This window comes from Anolis sagrei, chromosome Y (genome assembly GCF_037176765.1).
Source record: "Anolis sagrei isolate rAnoSag1 chromosome Y, rAnoSag1.mat, whole genome shotgun sequence".
Taxonomy (NCBI): Eukaryota; Metazoa; Chordata; class Lepidosauria; order Squamata; family Dactyloidae; genus Anolis; species Anolis sagrei.
Window position 1 is genome coordinate 67638606 of NC_090035.1, and position 26503 is coordinate 67665108.

At 41.7% G+C, this 26503-nt stretch overlaps 1 protein-coding gene across 1 annotated transcript; it reads left to right on the forward strand.

Annotated features, from left to right (window-relative positions):
* Window positions 1-235: 235 nt before the first annotated feature.
* On the forward strand, window positions 236-26503 carry SPACA6 (sperm acrosome associated 6). Its single transcript, XM_067462254.1, is given in 10 exon segments — window positions 236-683; window positions 2358-2435; window positions 4404-4472; window positions 5894-5947; window positions 5950-5987; window positions 5990-6134; window positions 7607-7710; window positions 18911-19067; window positions 20046-20259; window positions 25317-26503. Coding segments are annotated over 10 exon segments (1203 nt in total). The 5' UTR covers window positions 236-364; the 3' UTR covers window positions 25342-26503.

The following is a 26503-nucleotide window of genomic DNA, read 5'->3' on the forward strand; positions in this document are numbered from 1 at the left end:
ATCATTGGTGGAGTTCAGAATGCTCTTTGATTGTGGGTGAACTATAAATCCCAGCAAATACAACTCACAAATGACAAAATCAATCCCAACCAGTATTCAAATTTGGGCATATTGAATATTTCTGCCAAATTTGGTCCAATGGATTAAAATGCATCTTGCATATCAGATATTTACATTATAATTTATAACAGTAGCAAAATTCCAGTTATGAAGTAGCAATGAAAATAATGTTATGGTTGTGGGTCACCACAACATGAGGAACTCTATTAAGGGGTTGCGGAATTTGAAAGGTTGAGAAATACTGGATTAGAGGGTTTGAATGGTCCTTTGCTTTTGCTTTAAAGTCATTTGAAAACCTTTTCCAATGTGGCACAACAGATACCAGAACCATACCATCATAACCAATGCTCTGGAACCCCATTATGACATCTTAAAGGGTTCTTTCCTTGGATGGAGCTCTTTCCCAACAAGAAGATTTATTTCTGGGCACTCAGCAATGGCAACCCGGTTTCTTTTGCTCCTCTGGCTAGCTTCCCCAGCACTGGCTTGCCTCTACTGCTTCTCCAATGGTGCTGAACGCCTTCGCGTTTGCCAGTATTTTTTGGGCCACGAGAGTGAGCAGCATGGAGCTTGCCTGCAGGCCTTGAAGGTGTCCTTTGAGCCTTACATTACAACCAAGGTGGGTGAGTGCCATCCCATTCACTAGCGAACCAAAAGGAACAGAAAAATTCAGGCCTTAAGTGCCCTCAATATGCATAATATTCCAGCTGGGGATGGCACAAGCTTCCACTGGAGGACTTACATATTTATCACACTATGGTATGTCATTATTGGGCTTCCATACAACTTATTGTTATGGCCCTATTCTGTGGAAACTTAGTATTGGAAGTTTCGTGAGGTGTTTACAATTTTCTGCCAGAAAGCTTGAGCGTACCCTCAAATACATGCATTGTATGTGATCCACCGTGACAATTAAAGTGGCATCAAAGTACAATCTATATAAATAAAAATGTAATGTTCGTTTGTGGGATTAACATAATTCAAAAACCACTTGGCACCAAATTTGGACACAATACACCTACTACCCCAAGGAGTGACCATCACTCAAAAAATGGATTTTGTCATTTGGGATTTGTAGTTGCTGGGATTTAACGTTGACCTACAATCAAAGAGCATTCTGAACCCCACCCATGATGGCATTGAACCAAACTTGCCACATAGGACTCCCACAAGCAACAGAAAATTCTGGAAGGGTTTGGTGGGCATTGACCTTGAGTTTGGGAGTTGTAGTTCACCTGCATTCAAAGAACACTGTGAACTCAAACAATGATGGATCTAGACCAAACTTGGCACAAATACTCCATATGCCCAAATGTGAACACAGATGGAGTTTGGGGAAAATAGACCTTGACATTTGGGAGTTGTAGTTACTAGGATTTATAGTTCACCAACAATCAAAGAGCATTCTGGACCCCACCAACGATAGAATTGGGCCAAATCTCCCACACAGAACCCCTACGACCAACAGTAAATACTGTGCTTTCTGGTGGTCTTTGGCAACCCTTCTGACACCCCCTCACGACCCTCCCCCAGGAGGTCCCAATCCCCAGGTTGACAAATGCTGCCTGAAGGCCATCCAGTCCACCTCTCTTCACCAGGGCAAGAAAACATAATCAAAGCCCTCCTAACAAAGAGCCATTCAGCCATAGATAGATAGATAGATAGATAGATAGATAGATAGATAGGTAGGTAGGTAGATGATCCACACACACAGAGATATATATGTATATGGCAGATGTAATATCATATTGAAAGGGAGCCCTAAAGAAGGACAATAATATATTCTATGTTCCAGAGTAGGCAAACGAGACAATCTCTACATCAACACTTACAAAGAAACAAGTACTCTTTACCCACAAGCATAAAGAAATTACATATATTAAAAACCAACACTTTCTCGTTACTTTATTTTCCGGATCACCAGAAAGGGCCACAGCAACGTCTGGCAGGGGATGGCTAGTAAACAATATGAGGGCATTTTTAGGTCCCAAATGTGACCTCTGAAAACAGCTCTGCAATTCAATGCAGCCCTTTGGATCAAAGGGATTCACCTTCCTTGTCTTAACTGACTATTCATAGGGGACATGTTGGTGTCTTCTGCTTAATGCTGGTCCAGATGATGCTTCCACCTGCAAATGTCTTGGAATCATGGGGGGTGAAGTTTGGTGAGGCGTCAGCACTCTTTGACAGAGAAGACCAAAGACCTTGCAAAACTACAACTCCCGGGATTCCATAGCACAGCCATGGTTGTTAAATTGGTAACAAACTGCATTCGTTCCTCTTCCATTCTTTCCAAGATGCGGCTGAAATGCCAAAGCTGAAAGACACATTTTCCAGGATCTTGTTCTTCATGGAGGAGAAAGGCACGGCCAATGGTGAGACATTGCAGCATTCTGCAAAATTTAAATAATAGTATACGTCTCACTCTATCCAGAGGACTTGAGGCAAGTGAGAGAAGGTATTGTAAGATGGGGTGGGCACATTTGGGTATGCAGAGTTTTCTTTATAGTTTGTTTCTAACAGGAACCAGAAAGCAAGAGTGGGGAACTCTTGGAGATTAAGAGATTGCATTATTCTCCCATGAGATTTTGGAAAATAGCACTATGTAACAAAATTTCAAAACAATTCTGTTCCTGGCTTGAAAGTGTTATTTCCTGTTTAATTGTGCAGTCCTTACTTTGAAAGTAGCTGTTATACCCAGAAACCTTATTTTTGTGGTTACCACAAACTATGTGGAATTGGTTAGGATTCAATGAGATATTCATTGAAAAGCTATAGCAAAATGTGCTGCAGGATGTCCTGCAAACGCAAAGTTTAGGCAGTTTAATCAACTTTTTCCATGTTTTTATGATATAATTAATTAGGAAATGACATTTATAACTCAGGAACAAAGAGCTGTTACACAGTGTAGTCTACCACAATTACTTCTATTTGTTGGCCTCCCGCACTCCCTTTGTGGTGTGCCTTTAAGTTGTTTCCAGCTAGGGTGAACCTATTACACGTGTTCTTGGGAATGCATGTTCAGAGAGATTTGCCTTTGCCTTCTTCTGAGGCTGAAAGAGTGTGACTGGCCTAAGGTCAGCTAGTGGGTTTCCATCACGGAGCATATTCTTCAGAGTTGTAGCAAAACCCGCAATCCACTACACCAGACATGGGCAAACTTTCTGACACGGAGGCCACATGCAAGTACTCCCTGCTAGGATGACTGTCTGCCTGGTAATGGATAGAAGGAAGGGAAGGAGGAAGGAAAGAGAGAAGGAAGGAAGGACAGAAAGGGAGGAAGGGAAGGGAAGGGAAGGGAAGGGAAGGGAAGGGAAGGGAAGGGAAGGGAAGGGAAGGGAAGGGAAGGGAAGGGAAGGGAAGGGAAGGGAAGGGAAGGGAAGGGAAGCGAAGCGAAGGGAAGCGAAGGGAAGGGAAGGAGAGAAGAAAAGAAAGAGAGAAGGAAGGAAGGACAGAAAGGGAGGGAGGGAAGCATGGATCGATGGAAGGAAGGAAGGGAAGGAGGAAGGAAGGAAAGGGAGAAGGAAGGACAGAAAAGGAGGAAGGGAAGCATGGATGGATGGATGGATGGAAGGAAGGAAGGAAGGAAGGAAGGAAGGAAGGAAGGAGAGAAGCAAGAAAGGACAGAAAGGGATGAAGGGAAAGGAAGGGAGGGAGGGAGGACGGAAGGGAAGGATGCAGGAAAGAGAGAAGGAAGGAAGGACAGAAAGGGAGGAAGGGAAGCATGGATGGATGGAAGGAAGGAAGGGAAGGAGGAGGGAAAGAGAGAAGGAAAGAAGGATAGAAAGGGAGGAAGGGAATGGAAGAAAGCAAGGAAGGAATGGAAGGAAGGAGGAAGGGAAGAGAGAAGGAATGTAGGACAGAAAGGGAGGAAGGGAAGCATGAAAGGAAGGAAGGAAGGAAGGAAGGAAGGAAGGAAGGAAGGAAGGAAAAAGAGAAGGATGGAATGATGAAAGGATAGAAGGGAAGGAAGGAAGGAAGGAAGGAAGGAAGGAAGGAAGGAAGGAAGGAAGGGAAGGAGGAAGGAAAGAGAGAAGGAAGGAAGGAAGGAAGGAAGAAAGGACAGAAAGGGAGGAAGGGAAGGGAAGGAAGGAAGGAAGGAATGAAGAAAGGATGGAAGGGAAGGGAAGGGAAGGGAAGGGAAGGGAAGGAAGGAAGGAAGGGAGGGAGGGAGGGAGGGAGGGAGGGAGGGAGAGAAGGAGGAAGGAAAGAAAGCAAGGAGGTAGGAAAAAAGAGAAGGAAGGAAGGATGAAAGGATTTTGCTCATTTTCATTGTTTCATCCTTTCTGTTGAAATAGTCCATCTGACACAGAGAAGAAACCTTCAGCTTTTTCTTTCCATAGTACCCTTCCGAATAGGCATCTCAGAAGCTGCAGAAGAGATCAAGGAAGAAGTGGCAAAACTCAAAAAAGGTACAGGAGGAGTGTTGGGGGTGGGGGTGGGGAATCATTCAGCATTCTTCTTTATTCCCAGGTGCATCTATGTTGTTGAATTAATGCAGTGTGACACCACTTTAGTTGCCATGACTGAATGCTGGGAATCCTGGGATTTGTCATTTGGCGAGCCACCAGCACTTTTTTCTCAGAAAAGAAGGCTAAACACCTTGTACAACTTCTATGATTTATCTTCATTGAGCCATGACAGTTAAAGTGGTGTCGAACGGGACTAATTCTACAGTCTGTCTTAGGAACCCTTTTGGTAGAGAAGGCTGAAGATCTCGCCACCTGACTTTCTCTTCCTTTTTGGTTTTGGTGAACTACAACACCAAGAATTCAAAAACATCACCGCCCCCCGCCCCCCCAACCCCACCAGTATTCAATGTTGGCCATATAGGTAGTGTGTCAAGTTTTGGTGCAGATTCATTGTGGGCTGGGTTCAGAGTGCTCTTCGATTGCAGGTTCAATTCCATCATTGATGGAGTTCAGAATACTCTTTGATTATAGGTGAACTATAAATTCCACCAACTACAACTTCCAAATGTCAAGGTCCATTTTCCCAAGACTCCACCAGTTTACATATTTGGCATATTAAGTATCCGTGCCAAGTTTGGTCCAGATCCATCATTGTTTCAGTCAACAGTGCTCTCTGGAGGTGGTTGAACTATAACTCCAAAGCTCAAGGTCAATGCCCACCAAACCCTTCCAGTATTTTCTGTTGGTCATGGGAGTTCTGTGTGCCAAGTTTGGTTCAATTCCATCATTGGTGGAGTTCAGAATACTCTTTGATTGTAGGTGAACTATAAATCCCACCAACTACAACTTCCAAATGTCAAGGCCCATTTTCCCAAGACTCCACCAGTTTACATATTTGGCATATTAAGTATCCGTGCCAAGTTTGGTCCAGATCCATAATTGTTTGAGTCCACAGTGCACTCTGGGGGTAGATGAACTAAAACTCCAAAGCTCGTGGTCAATGCCCTCCAAATCTTTCCAGTATTTTCTGTTGGTCATGGGAGTTCTGTGTGCCAAGTTTGGTTCAGTTCCATCATTGGTGGAATTCAGAATGCTCCTTAATTGTAGGTGAACTATATCTCCCAGCAACTACAACACCCCAAATGACAAAATCAATCCCGCCAACCCCATCAGTATTCAAATGTGGGTGTATCAGGTATTTGTGCCAAATTTGGTCCAGTGAATCCTGCATATCAGATATTGACATTACGATTCATAACAGTAGCAAAATTACAGTTATGAAGTAGCAACAAAAATAATTATATGGTTAGGGGTAACCACAACATGAGAAACTGTACTAAGGGATCGCAGCATTAGGAAGGTTGAGAACCACTGTTCTAACTCATTAAGTAAACACGATTTCACTGTTTTCCGCTTTCCAGCTTCAGCCTGCATTCCTCCATGTGGTAAGTCTAGAAGCCATCTGATTTTAATGAAAACACCTCCCTGCATTCCATTTTTGTAAGTCCCCCAGACCGCATCCCTACCTCCTTCCCTTCTGGCTCATAAATCTATTCTCAGCTCTCCTTTTATTGTACCCCACAGGGTTCCAGATAAATGCCCGTTACTATATCTGCACATCTTGTAGTTTTGAGGACTGCCAGTTGCCAATCGATTGCCCAAGTATATTCTCTTTGGTTCTTTCTGTGATTTTCTTTCTAAGTAAGGTGACTTGATAGTGGGAGATTGGATGATGATGGTAGGAAATAAACTTTTGCGCCCAGACTCTATTATATTATTTCCCAGATGAAAACTGAGATACATATGGCCAAGCAATGTAGAGAGTTGGGTTGTTGTAGGTTTTTTCGGGCTAATGTAGAGAGTTTCCAAAATGGCAAAAAGTATGAATGGGGGGAAATACTCAAACTAGGAAATGATGCACCAGTTTGCTTTTGCCTGAGCCAACTGGGAAGGGGAAGAATTTTCTCCGTTCCTTTCTTTCTTTTACTGCCATTTTATCACACTGGAGAAAAAAATCCACTTAAAATCTGGTTTCTGCCACTTGCAGAATTCTGAGGTTTGTCGTTTAGTGAGGCTGTTAACTGAATGTATTTTGGATTCAGCCCCCTTCTACACTGCCATATAATCCAGTTTCTGGTCCCAGTTGACACCATGTAACACGATTTTTGTTCCTGGGTTATCAACATCATAGGAATCTCCTCTGGTAGTGCAATGGGTTAAACCTTTGTGCCGGCAGGACTGCTGACCAAAAGGTCAGCGGTTTGAATACGGGGACAGGGGTGAGCTCCCGTCTGTCAGCTCCAGCTTCTCATGCGGGGACATGAGAGACGCCTCCCACAGGATGGTAAAACATCTGGGCATCCCCTAGGCAGCGTCCTTGCAGACAGCAAATTCTCTTACACCAGGAGCGACTTGCAGTTTCTCAAGTCGCGTCTGACATGAAAAAAAATATCAATGTCATTTCCTAATTATTAAAACATGGGGAAAGTTTATTAAACTGCAGCATATTTTGCAATAGTTTTTCAATAAATATCTCATTGAGTTTCAACCAATTCCAAATAGTTTGTGGCAGCCACAAAAACGAAGTTTTGGAGTACAATAACTACTTTCAAAGTAAGTACCGCACAATAGAACAGGAATAACACTTTCAAACCAGGAGCAGATTTTTTTTTTCAAATGTTGTTACATGGTGTTATCTATTTTGAATTGGATTATATGACAGTGTAAACTCATATAATCCAGTTCAAAGCAGATAATCTGTGATCTGATACTGGATTATATGGCAATGTTGATCCAACCTCAGTTTGCAACAATTGAGATCAACATAGGACAAAGAGGGGAAATTGAAAGATTTGAGAGAAACAAACATTTTAAAGTGAAATGACAAAGTGAAACAATTGAAAATTTATCAGGACTCAATTCAGGACAGTTGGGAAATAAGGGAAAGGGATAATGGGAGGGGAAGTAAATCACCCCATTGGATTATCTATATAGGGACATGAGAAATATTGAAGAACTACTCCCAGTTGTGTAGCTACCAGGCATTTGGATGGATAGAGTTAGATTTTGCTAAAAACAAACTGATTTTATATCCCTCTCATACCCATTTTCCCATTATCTCTACAACCCCGCAGTACAGGATATTCACAAAAAGGAAGGAGATGCAACTCTTCTCAACTGTGAGGTTAAGTTCGAGGTTCCCCAAGATCGGACAATCCGGTGGAAATTTGCTAAAGATGTAAGTGACTCTCTGGGGGCTCAGAATAACTTAAGAAGAAAAACTTCTATGTGAGGTGCCAGTTCACTGGCTTTGTGAATTTATTTATTTTGTCCTTCAGTTGCAGTGCTGATGGAGGGAACCTTGCAAAAGTGCAGGAAAGGGGATAACTTAGTCTTGTTACTTCTCAAATAGATTACTGCAACGCATTCTACGTTGGCCTGCCCTTGAAGACTCCAAGTAGTCCAAAGGCCTACTTTAGATTTTAATTCCTTGTATAAGTTAAAACTTGTACATGCAAATTTGGATATGATTTTATACACATTGAATTTATGCTTTTATATAACTAATTTACGTATTAATTTTCTACTTAAAAAACAGTTATTTATCTTTCACATGGAGTACTATATTTTTGTCTTATATGGTAAATTTGTAATTGGCATTTTTTAGTACAATGGGGTCTCAATTAGTATTGTCTCAAATTGAGATTAATTCTTTTACCAAAAATCATTGTTATATACTTTTTTCTTTAGAGCATGTTTGGTTTTCCTGAGTAGCATTTGCTTTGGACCCTTCCAGACAGGTACAAAAATGCAGGTCCTGTCATGCTTTTACTGGAGGCATCCAAAAAAAGGGCCTGGGTCTAATGGGATATTGGGCCAGTGGGGACTGACTACTGGGTTGTCTTGAGATGCTTGAGTCAGTCCCCACAGCCATCTCACACTTTTTGGGCTCCTGGAGCCCAAATGTACAAGATGGCACCCACATCCTCCTCCCAAGCCCCCCAAAACAAGCCTTAAAGTTAAATGGAAAATTGCTAGGCCGCTGTTCGGCTGCCTTGAGAATCCTCCTGGCATGTACAGGAGATGCACCAGAAGACCAGGAGGAAGTGGAGGTTCCTGTCTCCTGGCATATTATTTCTATGTTCCAGGACTCGCAGAGCAGCTTGGCGGTGGCCCAGTAAGATTTTTCTTATTTTGAGGCTTGTTTTGGGGGTGCCCCCCCCCCCACCACCAAGCCTGGGTGTTTTGGGGGGGGGGTGAACTCACATCTGAACCAAAGTGGGTTTTAAAAATACACTTTGGTGCAGATTTGGGTATTGTCTGGAAGTGCTCTCCAAAAGCAAAACACGGCCATCCCCAAAGAAACTGGTGTACTTGTTGGCCCTTGAAATGACTTGAAATAAATGATTATGTTATTGAGAAAGCTTTTCTTGCCATTATATTGTTTTTGTAAAATAAAAATCACTGGATTTAATACAGCATCTGTCACATTAATTATATATTAATACAGTGCAATAGATGACTTGGATTTGTGTAACGATCATTGGAATGGCCTGACCTTGATTGTGAAAAATGTGATTTTATAGTTGCAAATGGTATTGTTTATGTTTTAATTGCTTTTAACCTCGTTTAGATTTTTAACTAAATGTTATTTAATTGTTGAATTGTTTAAGGCATTGAATTTTGCTTCTGCTGTAAGTCGCTTTGAGTCCCCTTCAGGGTCGAAAAGGGCGGGATATAAATATAGTAAATAAATAAAGAAATATAATCCAGTTTAAAGCAGATAATCTGGGATCAGATCCTGGGATATAGGGCCTTGTAGAAGAGGCCATAGATGTTATCCAACAGATCCCTCTGACATTTGTGCAACCCTATTTTAGTCCGTATGGAAACAATTCTATTTCTCATGGAAAGGGATGGGGTTTCCCCAGCCACAGGGTATGGCTGTATGAGTGACACAGTTCCCCTGTTTCATTCTTGTTGGTTGTCTCAGCAAACTGAAAGCCAAAACCAAGGTTACAACAACATCTATTATAGAACTCCAGTATGCTGATGACAACGTCGTCTGTGCGCATTCAGAAGAAGATCTACAAACCACTCTAAACACCTTCGCAGAAGCATACGAGAAGCTCAGCCTGTCATTGAACAAAGTGGTCTTCCAGCTGTCACCAGCCAACCCCTTTCCAATGCCAGAGATACAGCTTAATGGTGTAACATTAGAAAATGTTGACCATTTCCGCTGCTTTGGCAGCCACCTCTCCACCAAAGTCAATATCGACACTGAAATACAACACCGCCTGAGCTTTGCGAGTGCAGCGTTTTTCCGAATGAAGCAGAGAGTGTTTGAGGACTGGGACATCCATAGGGATACCAGGGTGCTTGTTTATAAAGCTATTGTCCTCCCAACCTAACTATATGCCTGCGAAACGTGGACTGTCTACAGACAACACATGCAACTCCTAGAACAATTCCATCAGCGCTGCCTCCAGAAAATACTGCAAATCTCTTGGAAAGACAAGCGGACAAATGTCAGTGAGCTGGAAGAAGCAAAGACCACCAGCACTGAAGCGATGGTCCTCTACCATCAACTCCGCTGGACCGGCCACGTTGTCCAGATGCCCGACCACCATCTCCCAAAACTGTTGCTCTACTACTCCGAACTCAAGAACGGAAAATGGAATGTTGGTGGGCAGGAAAAGAGATTTAAAGATGGGCTCAAAGCCAACCTTAAAATCTCTGGCATAGACACTGAGAACTGGGAAGCCCTGGCTCTTGAGTGCTCCAGTTGGAGGTCAGCTGTGACCAGCAGTGCTCCAGAATTTGAAGAGGTACGAATGGAGGGCGAAAGAGAGCAAAGTGCCAAGAGGAAGGCACGTCAAGCCAACCCCGACCGGGACCACCTTCCACCTGGAAACTGATGCCCTCACTACGGGAGAAGATGCAGATCAAGAACAGGGCTCCACAGTCACCTACGGACCCACCCTGGAGGATTATCCTACTCGGACAATGGGGGATCAAGTAAGTAAGTAAGTAAGGTTGGAATTGTGCACATGGATGTGTTTGATAGCATTCTGAATTTGGTGCCACAAGTGAGTGCATATAAACTGATTGCAAAGTTCCTAAAGTGACTCTCCAAAACTTTTCAAGCCTAGATAGAGAACATAAAAGTATATCACTGTGCCATGAATGCTGTGCTTGATCTTCCTCCCTCTGGTGGCGGAAATAGGAAATGAATGTAACCTTTCTGCCAGATGCAGGTAAATCCAGAATCTGAAATGCTTCAAAATCCAAAACAATCCATAAGACAATTGGGACAAAGCTACCTTTGCTTTCTGATGAACCTGTGTATACAAAATTGTGCATACAAATTACCTTCAGAGTGCTTGCTTACTTACTTAGATGATCCCTCGTTGTCCGAGTAGGATAGTCTTCCAGGATCAGTGTACTGGCAGTGGGTCCGTAGGTGGCTGTGGAGCCCTATTCTTGATCTGCATCTTCTCCCGCAGTGAGGGCATTGGTTTCCAGGTGGGTGACGGTCCCAGTCGGCTTGATGCACCTTCCTTTTTGGCACGTTTCTCTCTTTTGCCCTCCATTTGTGCCGCTTCAAATTCTACAGCACTGCTGGTCACAGCTGACCTCCAGCTGGAGCACTCAAGGGCCAGGGCTTCCCAGTTCTCAGTGTCAATGCCAGAGTGTTTAAGGTTGGCTTTGAGCCCATCTTTAAATCTCTTTTCCTGTCCACCAACATTCTGTTTTCCCTTCTTGAGTTTGGAGTAGAGCAACTGCTTTGGGAGACGGTGGTTGGGCATCTGGACAATGTGGCCAGTTCAGCGGAGTTGATGGCAAAGGACCACCACTTCAATGCTGTGGTCTTTGCTTCTTCCAACACGTGACATTTGTCCACTTGTCTTCCCAAGAGATTTGCAGGAGGCAGCGCGGATGGAATTGTTCCAGGAGCTGCATGTGACGTCTATAGACAATCCATGTTTTGCAGGCGTATAGCAGGGTTGGGAGGACAATAGCTTTATAAACAAACACCTTGGTATCCCTACGGATGTCCCGGTCCTCAAGCACTCTCTGCTTCATTCGGGGGGGAAAGTGCACTCGCAGAGCTCAGGCAGTGTTGTATTTCAGTGTCAATGTTGACTTTTGTGGAGAGGTGGCTGCCAAGGTAGTGGAAATGATCAACATTTTCATATATATATATATATATATATATATATATAATCTTTATTAGAGTTTTCATTTTATAACATACAGTGCAAATAACCTGAGAAAAGTGATAATATATAATAAAAAAGAGAAAAGAAAGAAAAAAAGGGAGAAAGAAGAAGAAAGGAGAAGGGGGGAGGATAGAAGAAGTGAAAGAGAGAAGAGAGAAGGGGGAGAAAAAGAGAGAGAAGAAAGAAAGAAAAAGAAAAGAAAAGAAAAGAAGTAGCAAAGATTTAAAAACAAACAATGGGGACAGCTGGAATATGTCTCCCTCGTTGACTTCCTTTATATCTTCCGAGTGGATTTTCCTTTTCTTTCTTCCATCCGTATTTTCTTCCTATTTTTTCTCCTCTATTTTTATTGTTGTATTTCTATTTCCTTATTTTAAGTAATTTGTCACATCTGTCCAGTCAGTTTCTTTTATTGGGGTTCCATTATTTTTTGATATCAAGTATGTTAATCTGTCCATATTCCTAATATCTAGGATTTTTTCTGTCCAGTCCCTAATTTCTGGAGTGTCTTCTTTCTTCCAGAGTTTTGCATAGCAAATTCTTGCTGCTGTATTTAATAAGAATAGGAGTTTGTCTGTGTTTTTATCCATCTTTGAGTCTGTTATGCCTAATAGATATATCTCTGGTTTAAGTGGTATTTTTATATGTAGCATTTCCTGTGTAATTTCTTTAATTTTTTTTCCAGTACAATTTAGCTTTTGGGCACGACCAGCACATATGGAAATATGAACCCTCTATGTTTCCGCATTTCCAGCATTTTATGTTTATATTTTTGTGGGAGTTACTTAATTTCTTTAGGGGTCATATACCATCTGTGCGCCACCTTCAGCCAATTTTCTTTTAGGTCTATTGCGTACGTATATTTGATCTTTGTCCTCCAGATTTTTTCCCAATCTTCTTTTTTAATTGTTTTTCACAGATTTTCATTCCATCTTTTCATATATTTTTTCTCACTTTCTGCCTCTAAATTCCATTCTATTAATTTTTTATATAGTTTAGTTATTATTTTTCTTTCAGTTTTCAATATGCTGTCCCAAAAGGTGTCTTGTTCTTGAAATCCTATTTTTTAATCTTTCTTAAAACATTCGTTTATTTGTCTGTGCTGATACCACGATATATTTTTATTTATCAAATTCATTTCCTGTTGAGTTTTTATTGCTGTCTCTCCTTCTTTTTTTTTAATAATTCCTTATATTTGGGCCAATTATTCCATCCCATTTCTCTCCTTTGCATAACCTCTAAAGGGGATAGCCATAATGGAGTTTTCTCACATATTTTTAACTTATATTTTTGCCAAATTTTCATAATAGCCGACCTAGTGAAATGATTTCCAGTTTTTTTTCTTTTTTTGGACCTTCATACCACATATAGTAGTGCCAACCAGTTCTCAGGCCAATTCTTTCTAGGTTTAGTAATTTTACTTTCTTTAATTCCGTCCAATCTTTAGACCACATCAATGCACTGGCTTCGAAGTACAGTTTTAGGTCTGGGACTGCAAAACCTCCTCTTTTTGTTCCTTCTGTCATATTTTTGAAATTAATCCTTGCTCTTTTGCCTTGCCAAATATATTTCATTATGTCTTTGTTCCACTCTTTCAGTAAGTTTTGGTTTCTAATTATTGGAAGATTTTGAAAGAGAAAAATCATTTTTGGTAATATTTTCATTTTTACACTGGCAAAACATTTTCTAATGTTACACCATTAAGCTGTATTTCTGGCATTGGAGAGAGATTGGCTGATGACTGCTGGAACAGCACTTGAGTGTTCTCGATGTTCAATGACAGGCCGAGCTTCTTGTATGCTTATGCAAAGGTGTTTAGAGTGGTTTGTAGGTCTTCTTCTGAATGCGCACAGACGACATTGTTATCAGCATATTGGAGTTCTATAACAGAGACCTAACAGTACACATATAAGATGTATATATGAAGCTTCTGTGAATATCATGTTTAGATTTGGGTCTCATCTCCAAGATATTTCATTATGTCCCTAAATACAAATGCAGGTAGAGCAAAATCTTTTTTTATTTTTTTGGTGGGGGATCTGAAATCCAGAACACTTCTGGTTCCAAGCATTAGAGAAGTGCAAACTGCATACAGACAGTCCCCGAGTTACAGACTTTTGATTTACAAACAAATAGTTAAGAACGGGGGGGGGGGGGGTTAAGACCACAGGAAGTGAGAGAAATCTATCCCTTGGAAGGGAAATTCACTCCTGAAAGAGTTATCATGGAGAAGAGGTGTCTCAACAGAAGATTTCTTGCCAATCCTTGTTTCCACAACAAGTCAAATTTTTCAAAATCCAATTGTCAAAGGGACAGAGATTGAGGTTATTTATTTGTCGTGTCAGGGCAACCAGTCAATTATATTACATTTCTAACAGAATAAAGCAAACAAACAGACAAAATACAAAATTTGTGAGTTTGGTAGTCGACTAAATGTCCTTTGACCAGTAGCTGGCCACTTGGAGTGCTTCTGGTGTTGCTGCAAGAAGGTCGTCCATTGTGCAAGTGTCAGGGCTCAGGTTGCATTGCAGCAGGTGGTCAGTGGTTTGCTCCTCTCCACACTCGCATGTCGTGGATTCCACTTTGTAGCCCCATTTCTTGAGGTTGGCTCTGCATCTCATGGTGCCGGAGCGCAGTCTGTTCAGCGCCTTCCAAGTTGCCCAGTTTTCTGTGTGCCCAGGGGGTATCAGCCATTGGTTGAGGTTCTGGGTTTGAGCCTGCCACCTTTGGACTCTCGCTTGCTGAGATTGAGGTGAAATCTTCTGAAACAGCGGCACAGATAGTAAAACAAACACCACAGGTTTGTTAACCCTTCCCTATGGTAAGGTAAAGGTAAAGGTTTTCCCCTGACATTAAGTGTAGTTGTGTCTGACTCTGGGGTTGGTGCTCACCTCCATTTCTAAGCTGAAGAGCCAGCATTGTCCATAGACACTTCCAAGATCATGTGGCCAGCATGACTGCACAGAGCACTGTTAACTTCCCGCCGGAGTGGTACCTATTGATCTACTCACAGTTGCATGTTTTCAAATTGCTAGGTTGCCAGAAGCTCACGCCACTCCCCGGATTTGAACCTGCAACCTTTCGGTCAGCAATTTAAGCAGCTCAGTGCTTTAATTCACTGCACCACTGGGGGCTCCTTTTCCCTATGGTATCGAAAGCTAAAAAAGATATATTTTTGGCTGGAGTTACACTTAACCCTCTTTGCTTCCTTGTGGCACAGCAGGTTCAACTGCTGAGCTGTTGAGCTTGCTGGCTGAAAGTTTGGCGGTTCGAATCCGGGGAGCAGGGTGAGCTCCCACTGTTAGGCCCACTGTTTTTGAACCTAGCAATTCAAAAACTTGCAAATGTGAGTAGATTAATAGGTACCACTTCTGCGGGAAGGTAACGGCACTCCATGCAGTCATGCCGGCCACCTGGCCTTGGAAGTGTCTATGGACAACGCTGGCTGTTCGGCTTAGAAATGGAGATGAGCACCACTCCCCAAAGTGATACCACTTTGATGGCTGAAAGCGAGGAGGAGCTGAGGAGCCTTCTAATCAAGGTGAAAGAAGATCGTGCAAAAGCTGGGTTGCAGTTAAACATTTAAAAAAACAAAGATTCTGTCAACCGGACTGATTGATAACTGGCAAATAGAGGGAGAAAACATGGAGGCAGACTTTGTATTTCTAGGTGCAAAGATTACTGCAGATGCAGACTGCAGCCAGGAAATCAAAAGATGCTTCCTTCTTGGGAGGAGAGCAATGTCCAGTCTCGATAAAATAGTGAAGAGTAAAGACATCACACAGGCAACGAAGGTCTGCATAGTCAAAGCAATGGTATTCCCCTTAGTAACCTACGGATGTGAGAGCTGGACCATAGGGAAGGCTGAGTGAATAGATACATTTGAATTGTGGTGTTGGAGGAAAATTCTTAGAGTGCCTTGGACTGCGAGAAGATCCAACCAGTCCATACTTCAGGAAATAAGGCCCAATTGCTCATTGGAGGGAAGGATATTAGAGGCAAAGATGAAGTACTTTGGCCACATAATGAAAAGACAGGAAAGCTTAGAGAAGACACTGATGCTGGGGAAATTGGGAAAAGGTAGAGGGGCCGACCAAGGGCAAGATGGATGGATGGTATCCATGAAGTGACGGGCTTGACTCTGAAGGAGCTGGGGGTGGCCACGGCCGATGGAATTCTGGTGTGGGCTGGTCCATGAGGTCACGAAGAGTCAGAAGTAACTGAAGGAATAAACAACAACAACACCAGAGTCAGACACGACTAGACTTAATGTCAAGATAAACCTTTATCTTTACCTTACACTTAAAAATGTATCTGTTCCGGTTTGCAAACAAATTCAATTTAATAACAAGCTTACAGAATCTAACTTGTTCCTAACTTGGGGACTGCCTGTACAGTCGGGTTTGTGCCCACAGATTCTATATATCCATGGATTTAATCACACTGGCTTGAATATATATATATATATATATATATATATATATATATATATTAAAATGAAAACCTAGATTTCTGCCCTAGTTATATAAGATATGCCATTTTACTCTGCTTTTGTATGTAACGGGACTTGAGCATCCATGGATGATTGTGTCCATAAGGGGTATCATCTGTCCTTTTACCTGATTATTCTGTTGTTTGTTTTCTGGCCCAGTTTGCAATCTCCACTTGTTCTATTTCCAAGCATAAGCGAGACAGCTGGAGGAGTGGGGAGGCATCTCCCCCATCTCTATTCCTCCCTGGATCCCTGCGGTTACATAAGAAAATAATTATCTTCCCACATAAATTGTATCCAAAGCAAAAAACACTGAAATTGAAATCCAAAGCATGCTTGCATAATCCCATTAACAATAATAGGGCCAACTTCAGAGAAAAATATGATGGGGATGAAATCATCTCTTATATTTATTTATGTGTACGTCCCACTTGATATTTAATGAAATGGCTACAATTGAACATATGATGGCCGGAAGCCTGTTGGTTTGTCCCTGCTCTAGGAGGCCCACACAAGTAATTGCTGGAGGCTGAATCAAGAAATAAGGGCCAGCATTGTATTATTGTACTGCATTCTACTAGGGCCTCTTCCACATGGCCATATAAAATCCAGATTATCTGCTTGAACTGGATTATATGGCAGTGTTGACTCATATAATCCAGTTCAAAGTAGATAATGTGGATTGTTTGCTTTGATAATCCACACAGTGAAGGCATCTACCTTACGCTTTGCTACTCTGCTGCTGAATACGCATGCCCAGTGTGGGAAACATCTCACCACATTAAAACAGTGGATGTGGCTCTTAATTTGACATGCTGCATTGTCACAGGATGTCTATGCCCCACACAACTGGAGAAATTACACTGTCTAGCTGGCATTGCACAACCTGACATCTGCCAGGAAGTAGCAGCCAGTAATGAAAGCATTGACGTTTTTGGCCCATCCTCTGTTTGGATATCAGCCAGCATGCCAACACCTTAAATCAAGAAACAGCTTCCTAAGATCTACATAGATACTTGCAGGAACACCTCAGCAAGCAAGAGTCCAAAAGTGGCAGGCTGACACCCAACTCCTCAATCAGTGGCTGAGACCGGATGAGAAACTCCCTCTTGGGCGAGAAGAGTGGAAGTCGCTAAACAGGCTGCACTCTGGCACCACAAGATGCAGAGCTAATTTTAAGAAATGGGACTACAAAGTGGAGTCCACGAGATGCTAATGTGGAGAAAAGCAAACTACAGACCACCTACTATAATGCAACCTGAGCCCTATCACATGCACAATGGACGACCTTCTCACAGCGACACCACAGTGGCCAGCTACTGGTCAAAGAACGTTAGTATAATGCCAAGTTTTTTTTAACTTTGTGTTTTTACATGCATTTTAACTGTACCCTTCACTTGCTTTTGACATCTATATACATAAAAATATAATGTTCGTTTGTGGGATTAACATAACTCAAAAACCACTGGACAAATTGACACCAAATTTGGAGACAATACACCTATCAGGCCAACGAGTGACCATCACTCATAAAAACACAGCAGAAGAGACTTTAAAAGCCAACCCCCCCCCCCAAATACATTTCAACGCATGCGCAAAACCACACACACACACACACACATATATACACGCAAACGCACATATATACACATATACACTGGTGGCGCAGTAGGTTGAAGCACTGAGCTGCTGAGCTTGTTGACCAAAAGGTCACGGGTTCGAATCCGGGGAGAGGCGTGAGCTTCCACTGTCAGCCCCAGCTTCTGCCAACCTAGCAGTTCGAAAACATGCAAATGTGAGTAGATCAATAGGTACCACTCCGGTGGGAAGGTAACGGCGTTCCATGCAGTCATTCCGGCCACATGACCTTGGAGGTGTCTATGGACAACACTGGTTCTTCGGCTTAGAAATTGAGATGAGCACCACACCCCAGGGTCATGACTGGACTTAATGTCAAGGGAAACCTTTACCTTTAACCTATATACGCAAATGCACATATATATGCATATACAAAACATATATACACAGATTGGGCTACACAATGCGTGGCAGGGGACGGCAAGTGATAAATAAAAATAAATCTGGATTATATGATAGTGCAGAAAGGGATTTGGTCTCTGGAAGTCCAGGGTTCGAATCCTGCCTCACCATGAAACTCTCTGGAAGATCCTTGGCAAGTCATACTCTCAGCTGCATAGGAAGGCAATAGCAAATCTCCTTGGAATTAATTTTGCCAAGGAAGCTGAATGATGGTTTAATACTTTATGACTTTAATCTATTTCAATCCCCGAAAAGCCACAGGCATTGGCTCAGGGTGCATCTACACTGTAAAATGAATGCAGTTTGACACCATGTTAACTGCTATGGCTCAATGCTATGGGCTCTTGAGAGTTGTAGTTTGGTGAGGCCCCAGCAAACAAGGTTGAAGACCTTGTAATACTACAACTCCCACACCCCCATGGCATTAAGCTACAGAAGTTAAAGTAATCAATATACATATTTCTAAAGTATATGTGTATCCTTAGTTGTGTTTACCTTTCTGGGGATTCATCATTCAACAATGAATTCAATGGAAGTCTCTTCTATTTGCAGATTTTAGCATTAATGGAGCGACGATTTGGGTTCCCCACCACCGGCCAACATTGTCTCATTCCCTTGTCCCATCTCCAACTCTGAGTCCCTCCTTGATTATCTCATACTTTTTTGCACCTCTTCATCTACAGCTCAGAACTGAGGACCTTTTTCTGTTCCAAGACCTGGCCTTTGGGTTCAATCCAACCCTCCTAATCCGGCCCACCTTAGGAGCCCACCATGGGACATTCATCTGTGAGATCGTAGAAGGAGATGACTTGCTCATCAGAAAGTACTTCTATGTCAATGGTGAGGACATAACAATCACAGACATATTGGGACAGAGAGTGTGAGAGGATTCTCTATCAGAGGGACAGGATAGGAAAGTGTTAAAGGGAGAATAGATTACATTGTGGGTTGTTGTAGGTTTTTTGGGCTGTGTGGCCATGTTCTAGAAGCATTCTCTCATCTACATCTACTGTTTTAGTGTGGTGAGATGTGTTCCACACTGGGCATGCGTACTCAGCAGCAGAGTAGCAAAGCACAAGAGCCTGCATCTGTTTCGCCTGCATCTGTGGCAGGCATCCTCAGAGGTTGTAAGGTCTGTTGGAAACTAGAAAAACTGGGTTTTATATCTGTGGAAAGACCAGAGTGGGAGAAAGAACCCTTGTCTGTTGGAGCTAGGTGTGAATGTTCTCTGAGCATGAGCAGAGAGTTTTCTCTTGATCATTAACAAAATCCAAGCACGTGCATCCACTCACACAACCTGTTAAGATAAAAAATGAATTTAGTGCTCTAAAGCAAAGGCTCAGTTTTTATAGGTTTTAATATACACCTGCATGAGCCACCGGTGGCGCAGCAGGTTAAACTGCTGAGCTGCTGAACTTGCTGACTGAAAGGTCGGTGGTTTGAATCTAGGGAATGGGGGTGAGTTCCCACTGTTAGCCCCAGCTCCTGCCAATTTAGCAGTTCGAAAACATAAAAATGTGAGTAGATCAATAGGTACCGCTTTAAAGGAAGGTAACGGCACTCCATTCAGTCATGCCGATCACATGACCTTGGAAGTGTCTATGGACAATGCCGGCACTTTGGCGTTGTCCATAGACACTTCCAAGCTCATGTGGCTGGCATGGAGATGAGCACCACCCCCCAGAGTAGACTTAATGTCAAGAGAAACCCTTTAATACACATATAAAAAAAATCAAAGTGATGAAATCTAAACAGTAAAATTGACAGCGGAAATGAGACGAGTAAGTAGCTTGAACTTTCTGCCTCCCTTTCTTGCAGTGACAGAGAAAAGACTTGGGCTGGAAAAAGAGCTGCAAAGTATGTTCATTGCCATTCTGAATCCCCCACCGAAGGTAGCACAGGATATCGTGGAAAGACACCGACCTTCCCTGGAAGACATGCTCTCAGGTCCAAACTTCTTGCAGAAAAAGAATGTCATTCTTCTCATCATAGGAATAGTCCTGGGCTCCATGGTCTTCACCATGGTGGTAATGTGAGTACTTCTCGCACATGCTTCTGACAGCAAAGAATGGAGCTTGTGTGGCAGAGTGAATGGCTGGATCTACATTGCCTTATAATCCAATTTAGAACATTATATAGCCAGGGCAGACCTATATAATGTGGTTAACTGCACTGATCTGTATTATATGGGTCTACATTGACCATATACAGGCAGTCCCTAAGGTACGAACAAGATAGGTTCTCGAAGGCTTTCACGGTGAGAATCACTGGATTGCTGTGCATTTTCCGGGCTGTATGGCTATGTTCCAGAAGCATTCTCTCCTGACGTTTCACTCACATCTGTGGCAGGCATCCTCACAGCTTGACCCCTCAACCTCTGAGGATGCCCGCCATAGATGTGGGAGAAACATCAGGAGAGAATGCTTCTGGAACATGGCCCAGAAAACTTACAGCAACCCAGTGATTCCAGCCATGAAAGAAGATAGGCTATGTAGGTGTGTTCTTAAGTTGAATTTGTTTGTAAGTCAGAACAGGTACATTTTAAAAGTATAACTCCATACACTCTCACACACACATATATCTACACAATATAATAATTATATATTCATATTACATATAATATTACTAATAATATTACAGTATAGTAGCATAGTACAATATAGTAATATATAATACTAATATTGTGCTGTATTAATAATATAATATATTGTATACACATGTAATATTGATAATATTATAATGTAATACAATATAATAATTTGATATTTCATATTACATGTAATATTACTAATAATATTGCAGTACAGTGGTATAGTACAATATAGTAATATATTACTAATATTGTGCTGTGCTAATAATTTATATTGTATACACATGTAATATTGATAATATTATAATGTAATACAATATAATAATTTAATATTTTGTATTACATGTAATATTACTAATAATATTGCAGTACGGTGGTATAGTACAATATAGTAATATATAATACTAATATTGTGCTGTGCTAATAATATAATATATTGTATACACATATAATATTGATAATATTATAATGTAATACAACACTAATAATACAATATAATAATTTTATATTCATATTTCATATAATATTACTAATGATATTACAGTATAGTGGTATAGTACAATATAGTAATATATAATACTAATATTGTGCTGAGCTAATAATATAATATTTGTATACACATATAATATTGATAATATTATAATGTAATACAATATAATGCTACTAATAATAATACAATATAATAAGTTTATATTTCATATTACATATAATATTACTAATAATAATACAGTATAGTGGTATAATACAATATAGTAATATATAATACTAATATTGTGCTATGCTAATAATATATTGTATGTACATATAACTTGTACACCGCTCTGAGTCCCCTTCAGGGAGAGATCCAAGTTCAGGGAGAACTCCAAGTTCTAGACCAGGCTGAGCCAGAAAGCTCACTGAAGCCCCTTCTACACTGCCCTATATCCCAGGATCTGATCCCAGAGTATTGGCTTTATGAGTCTCCACTGCCAGATAACCTGGGATAAACAGATAATCTGGGATCAGATCCTGGGAAGGGGCCTGAGGATGGATCTACACTGCTCTATATCCCAGGATTTCTCATGCCCTGAGTTTAATTGGTGAGGAATCTTATTTACACCCCAGTCTCTTTGCACAAGAGCATCAATTGTGGGATCTGTAGGAAATTGGCAGAACTCCTTGAATGCCTCCCTGTGGCACAGCTGTTAAACCTTTGACCTAGAGATGTGGTACAAAGCTCCTATTTTGTTGTTGCGTGCCTTCAAGCCAACTCCAACCTATGATAACTCTTATCATAGGGTTTTCTTGGCAAGATGTCTTGGAGGAGGTTTCCCATCGCCTTCCCCTGAGGCTGAGAGAATATGACTTGCTCAAGGTCACAGAGCAGGTTTCTGTACCTCAGTGGACATTCGAACCCTCTCTGCAGAAATCATGATCCAACACTTATACCATTACACCATGCTGCCTTTTTTCCAAGGCCCCTATTTCAGTACATTTTTCATTTTCATTGCTGAAAAATGTTGCAATTGGCCACCTTGATTAGCATTGAATGGCCTTGTAGCTTCAAAGCCTGGCTGCTTCCTGCCTGGGGGAATTTCGCCCACATCTATGGCAGGCATCCTCAGAGGTTGTGATGTCAGTTGGAAACTAGGCAAGTAAGGTTTATATATCTGTGGACTAATGTCCAGTTTGGGAGAAAGAACTCTTGTCTGTTTGAGGCAAGTGTGAATGTTGCAACTGCCCACCTTGATTAGTATTGAATGGCCTTGTAGTTTCAAAGCCTGGCTGCTTCCTGCCTGGGAGAATCCTTTGTTGGAAGGTGTTAGCTGGCCCTAATTGTTTGCTGTGTGGAATTCCCCATTTCCCTAATCAAGGTGGCCGATTGCAACACAAAACAATCAGGGCCAGCTAACACCTCCCAAGAAAGGATTTCTCCAGGCAGGAAGAAGCCAGGCTTTGAAGCTGCAAGGCCATTCAATGCTAATCAAGGTGGCCAATGGCAACATTCAGACTTGCCTCAAGCAGGCAAGAGTTCATTCCACAGATATATAAAACTCTCTTGCCTAGTTTCCAACAGACTTCACAACTTCTGAGGATGCCTGCTACAGATGTGGGTGAAACGTCCGGAGAGAATGCTTCTGGAACATGGAAAACTCCCAGCGACCCAGTGATTCTGCCTATGAAAGCCTTCATCAACACAATAGCTTGTTTGGTTTGAATGTTGCACTAGGGCCCTGGGAGAACAAAATTCAAATGCTCCTCTTGGCAATGGAAATCCAAGACCTTGGGCAAATTATGCTCTTTCATCCACAGAAAAGGGCACGGAGAAACTCCTTCTGACCCAAAATGTTGTCAAGAAAACACCACAATAGGGTTGCCATAAATCGGAAATGACTTGAAGGCACACAACAGCAACAAACATTTAGAATATTAATTTTTTTTTACTTTCATCTTTTGCCCAGTTCATCAAATGACTTTGCTATTGCTCAAAAGTACTCTCCCTAAACCAGCCCTTGTTTTAGTTGTTGTGTGCCTTCAAGTCATTGCTAATTTAAGACAACCGATCATGGGGTTTTCTTGGCAGATACTATCTGTGAAATACTAACTGGAGCCTTAAGTACTAAGGAGAGAGGAACAAAAGTCTTTGCACCCTGAAGCATCACTAGCTCAGATTAATCTAATCCAGTGTTTTCCAACCTTCCTAATGCCGTGACCCCTTAATACAGTTCCTCATGTTGTGGTGACCCCCAACCATAACATTATTTCGTTACTACTTCATAATTGTAATTTTGCTACTGTTACGAATCGTAATGTAAACATCTGATATGCAGGATGTATTTTCATTCACTGGACTGAATTTGGCACAGAAACCCAGTATGCCCAAATTCGAATACTGATGGGGTTGGGTGGGAGATTGATTTTTGTCATTTGGGAATTGTAGTTGCTGGGATTTATAGTTCACCTACAATCAAAGAGCATTCTGAACTCCACCAATGATAGAATTTTATTTATTTATTTATTTATTTATTTATTTATTTATTTTGCTTATATACCGCTGTTCTCAGCCCGAAGGCGACTCACAGCGGTTCACAACCAATAAAAACAGCAATAATTCAATGTAATAATGTAACAACAATTAACAACTTAACACATTACCCAGAATTGAACCAAACTTGGTGCACAGAACTCCCATAAACAGCAAAAAACCCTGAAAGGGTTTTGTGGGCACTGACTTTGAGTTCTGAAGTTGTAGTTCACCTACATTCAGAGCGCACCATAGACTCAGAAAATGGGTTGTTGTAGGTTTTTCAGACTGTATGGCCATGTTCTAGAAGCATTCTCTCCTGACGTTTCACCTGCATCTGTGGCAAGCATGCTCATAACCACCAAGGATGCTTCCTACAGATGCAGGCGAAACATCAGGAGAGAATGCTTCTAGAACATAGCCATACGGCCTGAAAATCATACAAGAACCCAGTGATTCTAGTCATGAAAGCCTTCGACAATAGACTCAAAAACTGATAGATCTGGCATGAATACTCAATATGCCCAAATGTGAGCATTTGCTGGAGTTTGGGGAAACTAGACCTTGAGATTTGGGAGTTGTAGTTGCTGGGATTTATAGTTCATCTACAATCAAAGAACATTCTGAATCCCACCAATGATAAAATTGGGCCAAACTTCCCACACAGAGAATCCCATGACCAATAGAAAATACTGGAAGGGTTTAGAATGAATTGACAGTGATTTAGGGGAGATGTAGTTCACCTACATCCGGAGAGCACTATGGACTCAAACAATGATGGATCTGGACCAAACTTGGCATGGATACTTAACATGCCAAATATGTAAATTGGTGGAGTCTGGGGAAAGAAATTAGACCTTGAGATTTGGGAATTGTAGTTGCTGGGATTTATAGTTCACCAATCAAAGAGCATTCTGAACCCCACCAATGATAAAATTGGGCCAAACTACCCACACAGAGACTCCCAAAGCCAGAAAATACTGGAAGGATTTAGAATGAATTGACAGTGATTTAGGGGAGATGTAGTTCACCTACAACCAGAGAGCATTGTGAACCCAAAGGACTATGCCAAAGAGATTCCTAAGACCATCATAAATATATTTTTTCTGAAAGTCTTTTGGGACCCCTCTGAAACCCCCTTGTGACCCCCAGGGGTCCTGACCCCCAGGTTGAGTATCACTGAACTAGAGCCTAACTCCTAAGGAGAGAGGAACAAAACTCATTGTACCCTTAAGCATCATTAGGACAGAGTAATCTAATCATTTCTTCCTAAGCAGCCCAAACCTACCTGTGGGTCTATTCAGATGTAAATATCCCATTGAGGCCCAGAGCATTTCATCCATACAGTAAAAAGGGACCTAACAAGGTAGTCTTAACCAATTTGCTATCCCATTGTCATGCAAACTGATGCAAAGTCCACTCATCCGAAATGGCAGTGAGTAATTTAATCACTCTCTTTTTTTTCTTACTTTGCAACTATCTCCTGCCACTTCAGGACACTTTATCGCTGGGCCAAGTGAACGGGAAACGACTTTGTGGACCTGCCTTCATCTCCTGCTTCCTTCCCACCATCCTGCCTTAGTAAAGAAAACTCTGTATACCTTGGCGTCATCTTTGTCATTGCCACTATTTTCTTTCCATTTGACTTTGATTTATGACGATTCTATGAACGAGAGACCTCCAAGAGCTCCTGGCGTCAACTCACATCTTGCTAACTCTGTGCAACCAGGACTTCAATGATTGGATCCATTCACTACTCTTCTATATAAATAAAAATGTAATGTTAGTTTGTGGGATTAACAGAACTCAAAAACCACTGGGGGAATTGACACCAAATTTGGACACCAAATTTGCTAGCCCTCTTCTGCCTTGGTCAGACCACATCTGGAATACTGTATCCAATTCTGGGCACCACAAATGAAGGGAGATGTTGACAAGCTGGAATGTGTACAGAGGAGGGTGACTAAAGGGATCAAGGATCTGGAGAACAAGCCCTATGAGGAGCAGCTGAAAGAGCTGGGCATGTTAAGCTTGAAGAAGAGAAGGCTGAGAGGAGACATGATGTGAGCCATGTATCAATATGTGAGGAAGTCATAGACAGTCTTGTTTTCCGCCACCCTGGAGACTAGGACATGGAACAATGGCTTCAAACTACAGGAAGAGGAGATTCCACCAGGACATTAGGAAGAACTTCCTGACTGTGAGAGCTGTTCAGCAGTGGAACTCTTTGCCCCGGAGTGTGGTGGAGGCGCCTTCTTTGAAGGCTTTTAAACAGAAGTTGGATTGCCATCTGTCAGGAGTGCTTTAAATGCGATTTTCCTGCTTCTTGGCAGAGGGTTGGACTGGATGGCCCACGAAGTCTCTTCCAACTTTATGATTCTATGATTTAAAAAAACCACTTTGGGTGTTATGAAGCAAACAAGGAAAATTATAAGAGAAATGGTAAGGGAAGAATAGGACCCCGTAACCAACATAATTTATATAAGCCTGATTTCCTATTCCCCAGTTTATTCCATGAATTTTATTTCAATTGGCACAATAACATGAAATTTAGGCCGCTGACCATTTGAATTTGTTCTTAGTTATCCTCCTGTTTCTTGAATTAGGTCAAAAGTTTGTTTTCATTATATATCAGCTTACTCCTGTGTTGCCATAGAGGCAAAGATTGCCCGGCTTGCTAAT